Consider the following 7,998-nt stretch of genomic DNA (forward strand, 5'->3'; position numbering starts at 1 on the left):
CTTTATACTATATATAATTTAACTAATTAAAAACATGACATTCACAAATAAAAAAAATCACTAAAATAATTAAATTACGAGATTTAGCACACAACTTACCCTTTTAATAAAAAAAAAGTAGGTTAAATTATTATATACAAAAGATGAATAATGATAACATGATATTGTTATTCAAAATTCCATCTAAAAAGTTAATATTTACTCTTAAAAGTATTAAATTTTAATTTGAAAAAATATTCCACGTTAAGAAAAAATTAAATGCCCAATAATTAAATTATTGTTATTATTAATTAATTTTAAGTTGATTTCCTCAACCGTACGAATCGGAATTTTCCTGCGTTTTCTGCGTCCTCCGCTCCTCCTCCCTCCATAATTCTTTTCTTTTGACCATCACTCTCTCTCTCTCTCTCTCTCCCCTCTCTCTCCTCTCTGCACTTTTCTAGGTCTCTTTTTTCTTTGCCATCTTCTCTAATAATTCTTATATTCTTGTTCCTTTCTCCGAAGTTCGAGCTTGCTCGGCTGCTTTTTCTTCTCTCTCTCACTCATTCCTCTTCTCTCTACCTTCACCGCTCCGGCGTTCCTAATCACTCTCAATGGCTGCCTTCCCTTCATCATTCGACGCCCCGATCGCGCAATCGGCGTCGGCTTCGTCCTCTGGACCAGCCGATGACTGCTTCGAGGACGCCTGCAGCATATGTCTCGAGCCCTTCACCACTTATGATCCTGCTGCTGTATGGACCTCTCGTCGCGATTATTTTGTTCCGTTTTGAAAAATAATGCTTGTCGTTGTTTTGTTCTGTTTTGCTTGCTTCTTCTTCTTTTTTTTTGTGAAAATGGGCGTTTTGATTTTGATGCCGCTGAAAGATGAATGTTATGCTGATTTTGTTATTTTGGAGTTAATGATTCCGGCGCTGATTGTGATTTTGCTATTCTGCTCTGATGGTTTGATTTGGCATTGATGTGTTAACTGTGATCCGTGTAAGGCTCCCTTTTTTCTGACTGATGCTGGGTCGCAAAATAATTTGCCAGATCTTTTTCTTTTTTAGGTTAATGCATTTATCAAAATGGATATTAGACAGTGGACTTGTAATTCCTTTTTATTTAGCACAGGGAAATGCATTGCATTCATTTTTCCTGCTGAAGGATTTTCTGTCTAAGCGACAAAGCTTTAGAGTTTGGTTTAGTTGGATTAGCGTAGAAATTAATGAGATTTTGGTCTTGTTTGCGACAATCATGAGCTCTATTACAGTATATTTGTGTTTTGCTCCGCCTCTTTTGCTTGATGATCAGACCGAGGCCTTGCCCAACCCCACCTATTTGAAACCAAACAGGCACGCATCCAACCCCACCTATTCAAAACCAACTCTATTCAAAACCAACTCGCATCACCCCACTTATTTAAAATCAGTATAATTTAAAAGAAAATGTTACAGTAGAATATCTGGCTGCATGAACTATGGAATTATGAGGTTTTAAATTATCTTTGCATTATTGTTTTATCTTTTCTTCCTTTATCCAATGACGGTCTACTGACGATCATCCATGTAGATTTATCGTGTTTGAACATGTGTTTTTTTTTTTTTGTCTGCAAACAATAGGGCCTTATAGATAGTTAATGCAGACATTTTGAATTATGAACCTTTTTATTGTTTCAGGTTACCAATTGCAAGCATGAATATCATCTTCAGTGCATACTTGAGTGGTAAGTTTGGTTGCCTTTGCGTTCAGGTTGTGGTTGATTGTTTACTGAATAAATCCTGTAATAAAAACCCCTAAAAAATAAAATAAAAGAACCTTATCTTAAACCCTAAAAATTCAAATATCTATGATGTGGATGTTTGTATGCTATTAATGTTGAGTACTTCTTATATAGGTCACAAAGGAGCAAGGAGTGCCCTATATGTTCACAATTTCTTTGCCTGAAGGATCCTGTCAGGTAAATAAATTTTGGTTTGATAATATACTATTTTATGACCCTCAATATTTTCTATGTGAACTTTCAATTGAAATAGGAAACCCTTGATCCATAGCATTTGCTTTGTTTGGTGTGTGTGTTTTTATTCTTTTAAATTTATTTTTCAAATTTTTATAAAAATCTGTAGCCAAGAATTGCTAGCTGCAGTGGAGAGTGAAAGGAACTTGAGGCCAAGCCGCATATCAATCACTTCTGAGGACTTTGAAAATGAGCACGTGAGTTACTTGTTATTTGTTTTATCATCATTTCTTTGGTTCTCTTAATGCCAACAGTTTGGTCACTAAGAACAAAATTTTTCAGGATGCTCCATACACAGATGACTCTGACTTCAATGAGCGCATTATGCAGCATTTAGCTGCAGCTGCAAGGAGAGCCCGTATTATGAGCAGGAGGGAAAGGCGTAGATTCTCTGGATTTGGACCCTCACAAGGTTTGGTTTTTAGTGCCACTGCAAATGCACCTGAGGTGCAGCCAACACATGCTTCACATGGCGAAGGTCTAAATTCTGGTTATGGGTCATCTGAGGGCAATTCGCCAACTTCTAGCATCACATCTTCTATCAATAATCAACCTCCATCAGCAGTGGTTTCTTCTGCAGTGAATATGATATCAAGCATAGAGGTCAATGACAGGGAGGTTCCCCTCAAACCCAGGTATCCTAACATAATTTTTAATTTCTCTTAATTAGTGAAGCGTAGGTATCCAAACATAATTTCTGCATAAAAATTTGAATTAATTCTATGATTTGTGATTATGTATCCCATCTACATTTGAAAATTATTTCTTATAATTGGAAATCATGTGTTTACAAAGAGCTGTGCGCTTTTGGACGTGTCAGTAAGCTTTTGAGCAAAGAAAGTAGCATTCTAATTAGCCATGGGCATGCACTCTTTATGGTTCCCAAAAACCCTGCTTTCTAGTTTAAAAAAGTAACCGCATTTTTATTTTAATTATTGTTCTCTTGTTGGTTATTACTTTTTTTTTTTTTTTTTCAAATTATAAAAAGTTGTGAGGAAGAGCAGTAATTGGGACACTTTGGGATTTCACAAAACCTGATCAATTTAATAATCCCATTTCTAATAGCATAGATAGCATGGGATTCTTATAATGCAACATTGACCAGTTGTTATTTTATCCTACACGTAACAAAAATGGCCAAAGAAATTTTTTTTTTTTTCTCTTCCAAATGGAACCAGTGGATGAATTATTTGTACTACTATTGACCTTTTCTGCAACAGAGCCACTTTTGTTTATATTTCAGTCTCCATGCTGTTCTGTGTTCTGTATGTTAATTTGTTTCTCATATTCGTTTGGCCATTTGCCAGAATTCTGTATAGCCAGTCGCCTTCTGATGGTCCATGCAGACCAACTCCATCTGAACTGGTCTCCCTTTCTGAGTCTATCAAATCTAAATTGTCTGCTGCTTCAGCCAGGTATTTGGGCAGAAACTTGGTTCTTCTTTGAACATGATGTCTAGTCTTTTAATATTTACGATACTGAGATGATTGGATTATTTGAAACAGATACAAGGAATCTATCTCAAAAGGTACAAGAGGTTTGAAGGAGAAGCTACTTGCTCGTAATAATTCCGTAAAAGAGCTGAGCAAAGGAGTTCAGCGTGAAATGAGTGCAGGCATTGCTGGTGTTGCACGAATGATCGAGCGTCTGGATCCTATGTCAAAACGAACTGGTGTCTCTGTTCCTGTTTCTAGTTATAATGTAGGGACCTCAAACTTCTCTTCCAAGGGAAAAGACGTGCAAGAGAATGTAATTGATCAGTCTCTTAATGGAAATGACGGTGGGATTGCACATGATATAAGTGCTGATAGGCCCTCGTATGTATCTGCTAATATATCTGGTCGGCTGGAAGTTCCCCACACACAGGTTTGGGAATTTTTTCTTTGAGATAGATTCTCAATAGATCATTATTGCTGAATTTTATATTTCCTTAATCTCCTACGAGTTCATGGTGTCTTGGGGGTTGTGTTCCTTTTTATCTACCTAATTTTTTGTTCCCTTTGTTTCTTGGTCAGCAAATTTTGTTGGAGAAACTAACTTGAACTCTTCCTTGCATTGCATTAACATTAATGATACTTAAATCAAATTGGATTACCTATTTTATGCCCATGTCTAGGGTGTCTGTAGGTCAATAGTTCATCTGTCATTATCCTGAGGCTTGCTTGTTAATTTATCTATTTTAGAATTCCATGGAAATTAAATTAGCTTCGTAGTATCACAAACAGGGACCAGCAGTGTATTTTGGGGATATTACCATGGATCAATTGTGCATAATGAATTCTTAGGCATATGGCCTAGTGAAAGTCTTTATAGACTTATTACAGTAATTGCAGTGGGTTCGCTCATAATTGGAGAGATTCTATTAATTTTTTTTTTGTGTAAGAAGCATAGAGTCTGAGTCGGGGATGGAAGCATGTCCACCTTTGGGAGGTTCCTGCAACTACGGATTGGTTAACCATTTTGACTTCAATGGTATGCTCATAATGTTTTGCAAACGAAGGGCATTGAGTTTGTCTTTTAACCAAAAACGAAGTTGAACAGCGCAGTTGCAATAATATTATTCTACTTCGAGTAAATAGGTGTATGCCAAAATAAGCTTTTCGGTTTGTTGGTGTGTGTTGGGTTCCCAGTTAGCGCTGATATATATTCTATATTAAGTTCTTCATAATAACTTCATTGGGGTTTTACCCCCAAAAAATGTATCTATGTGGCTGATCCTATTTTGTCTTCGACAGGATGAGCACTAATGGTGTATATAATATTATGGTTGGGAGTGGGTGCCCTATATCCGACTTCCCTGGTTTCACCTGCTCGGTGGAAGCTATTCTCATGCAAGTGACGATCGTCAAGATTCAATCTGCTGTCAATGAGATGGGCGATTGGTTTGCGTCCTGCATGAATTATGGGGAGTGTAAACGTTAATTTGGCTGGTACAGATGAGTCAAGATCACGCTGCTGCATTTTCCCTTTATTTAAATAATTAACTTGTTTGTAGGATTTGTTATGGTGGTTACAAGTCGGAAGAATCAATAGCTATATGTATGATGATGTCAATCCTAGTTTTCTCTTCAGATATCTTGCCCAGATTGGGCTGCAGAAACTCTCTACAACTTCACTTTCTTAGTTATTGATTTCTCTTGTTCTTTTTACTCGAAACAGTGTCGCATACTCATAGAGGTCTTAGAATCTTATTTTATACACAAATACACATGGGCTAAATTATAATCCTATTCTCAATCAGTTGTCCTGTTATTTATTTTGAGTGTGAAAGGGAGAAGCCTGTTAGCTTCCTGTTCAAAGGGCACCTAGCTGCTCAATCATGTTCAGGATTGTACTATTGTTGACTATTTTGCACCATTTGGTTGTTTAATAGTCTAGATGAGAGTACTTGTTACAGTGCAGCTTGTATTCTTTTCTAGGGTCTTCGTTTCTCATTCTCCTCCACTCCTTTTTTATATGGATGGTAACATTTTTTTTCCTTTATTTTACGAATTTCTTTCGGTGTCACCTTTTATATATAGTCATATGCACAGTTTTTTATTTAAAAGTTTTGATTTTTCCAAAAGCCATGGTAGTAAAGTTGGGCAAATAGTTTTCTTTAATGATTGGAATATGCTACTGTTGGCTTTCCATCTTTTACCTTTTTCTTTTCACACTGTGGAGGGAAAAAAAAAAAAGCCATAAATTGGGTGACCTTTGCCTATATTTCATGCATTGTTCTCTTTTCTCAATGTGGTCTACCTTTGATTTAGGTTTGGATAAGATAAAATATAAAATTATATTAAAATTTATTTAAATTTAATTAAATTTAAATCTAAGATCTAAAATCTATAATTTTAAATACAGCGGAGATAGTATATTTATGTGTGTTTTCTTTTGTTCTTCTAAAATTTAAGTTGGATTTTTTTTTCATCGTCGAAATAAGTTTTTCCTAGTACCCATTTCCCAAGTAAGTATTCTCTCTCAAACTTTATTATTATTATTATTATTATTTTTTTTTTGTGTAATGCAAGATGTGTAAATGGAAAAATCAATCTGATTGTTTTTTGTAGGTCTTCCTAAATGAAAAAAATGGGTCAAATTCTATAACATCAAACATATGGGACTGATAATTATTATTTTATTCAATGAATATGCTGCTTAAACTCATTCAAATTAATTTTCATTTTTAATTGGTTTTGCTGCTTTACTAAGCAAAAGAGCCTTGATATTATACTAGAGGGGTGCTTGCTTACGACCTACACAAAAGTGCTCTGAATGGAGAAGTGGAAAACGAAAGGAGTGAAGATAGAACTAATCCTTTCCCTAAGCAAAAGAAAGACGTATTAAAGAATGCCTTCTATGAGCAAACCTAAAAACATTTTAATAGTATTGCTTGGATTTTTTTTTTTTTTTTGTTTTTTGGAAAAAGAGGGCGGCACCTCCTATCTTTATTAGAAAACCCCTCACTTATAGCAGAGGAAAATTATTATTCCAACCTTGAGATTTGGAAAAAATAAAATCAAACCCCAAGAATCACTTAAACAACTTATTCCAAACCAATAAATCAATGACCAATAACCAAACAAATAAATAAGTATAAATAACTATAAGTGGAAAACAAACAAAACTCCAGAAGATCTCGAGAAATAAATGAATCATTCCAATCTTCACAAACACCAGTACAAAACATCATGAGCGTAGGGAAGAAAATCCCAACAAATCCAATCGAATCATTCCCCTGACTTACTGTAGAAGCTCATCCTGACAACTATATAACCAAGATATACCAGATTCACCCTACTTGGTAAAGAAATCCGCACTTTGATTCGCCTCCCTGTAAACATGTTCCACTTTGTAATGTATGCCTCTCAATGCTAACACAAGCTCTTCTCACAATTCTCATTAGTTTCAAGCCGAACACTTCCCATAATTAATCCACTGAACCAACAAAGTAGAGTCATAGGCAATCTTCACCTGATCAAATCTGAGATCTTTGCACAGATTAATCCCTATAATAATCGCTTTTAAATTAGTCACATTATTAATTCCATAACTCAGTAATGAAGAAATAGTATTGCTTGGATTTATTGAATTGGAGGTTAAAATATTAATACAAAAAGGACCAAAACTTCCGGTACACAGGCAGTGGCAAGGGCATGGAAGAAATGGTCATTTTGAATATGATCTCCCCTCATAGACTAGAATAATTGAAGGAAATGAAATACAAGATTGATTTGAATTTTATCTAGATTCATACAATCTCCCCTCATAGACTAGAATAATTGAAGGAAATGAAATACAAGATTGATTTGAATTTTATCTAGATTCATACAAATTTAAATTTCAACATAAAAATTCTTAATCCAAAACATGGCATTAGATTAGAGTATGCACAATTTTGAAAGTTTGATTCCACGTATTTGTTGGTGTTGCATTAGGTTGTTGTTGTTATTTGATGCACTAATGTCCAAGACCATTTGAACACAAATTACCCCACTAAAATAATGTATCAAATATCATATCCTACTTTGTTATCCCAAAGAACAACTCGAGGGAGGTGGTGAGTTGGACGGCTGCTCGACTTTTTATTTCTTTAAAGTAAAACACTAAATTTAAGACAACGCGCACAAAACAAATTATTATTTACAAAACGAAATAGAAAATTGATTTAGATTTGAAGCATAAAAATTCTTATTTTCAAACATGACTTTGAGTATATACCATATTGAAAGTCCAATTTTGATTAGTCGTCGCATTATTGTTCAATTTTGAGTATCTAAAATCATTTGGATACTGGCTAGTTCACCAAAATTCCATTATGTTGGCCCAAAGAACAACTCGGGGGAGGGAAAGAATTGGGTGGGTGCTCCCACTTTTTATTTCTTAAAAGTAAACTACCAAATTTAAGATAGCCAACACAAAACAAACAATATATATATATAGATACTGTCGAGAGAGAGAGAGAGAGAGAGAGAGAGTTGAATGAGTGATTTGTCTCTTAGGATTTTTGACTTCTGAATTAG

General features: G+C 34.9%; 1 protein-coding gene across 2 annotated transcripts; it reads left to right on the forward strand.

Annotated features, from left to right (window-relative positions):
- Positions 1–316: 316 nt before the first annotated feature.
- LOC131150200 (E3 ubiquitin-protein ligase RHF1A-like) lies at positions 317–5,149 on the forward strand. Of its 2 annotated transcripts, XM_058100795.1 has the most exons (8): positions 317–731; positions 1,656–1,702; positions 1,874–1,936; positions 2,103–2,190; positions 2,276–2,628; positions 3,301–3,408; positions 3,499–3,859; positions 4,729–5,149. In XM_058100795.1, the coding sequence occupies exons 1-8, from the start codon at positions 594–596 to the stop codon at positions 4,738–4,740; spliced, it is 1,170 nt and encodes a 389-aa protein (XP_057956778.1). In that variant the 5' UTR covers positions 317–593; the 3' UTR covers positions 4,741–5,149. The 2 variants fall into 2 exon arrangements, with proteins under 2 accessions (XP_057956778.1, XP_057956777.1); XM_058100794.1 differs by lacking the exon at positions 4,729–5,149 and having other exon boundaries at positions 364–731; positions 3,499–4,181.
- The last annotated feature ends 2,849 nt before the right edge of the window (positions 5,150–7,998 follow it).

This window comes from Malania oleifera, chromosome 3 (genome assembly GCF_029873635.1).
Source record: "Malania oleifera isolate guangnan ecotype guangnan chromosome 3, ASM2987363v1, whole genome shotgun sequence".
NCBI lineage: Eukaryota > Viridiplantae > Streptophyta > Magnoliopsida > Santalales > Ximeniaceae > Malania > Malania oleifera.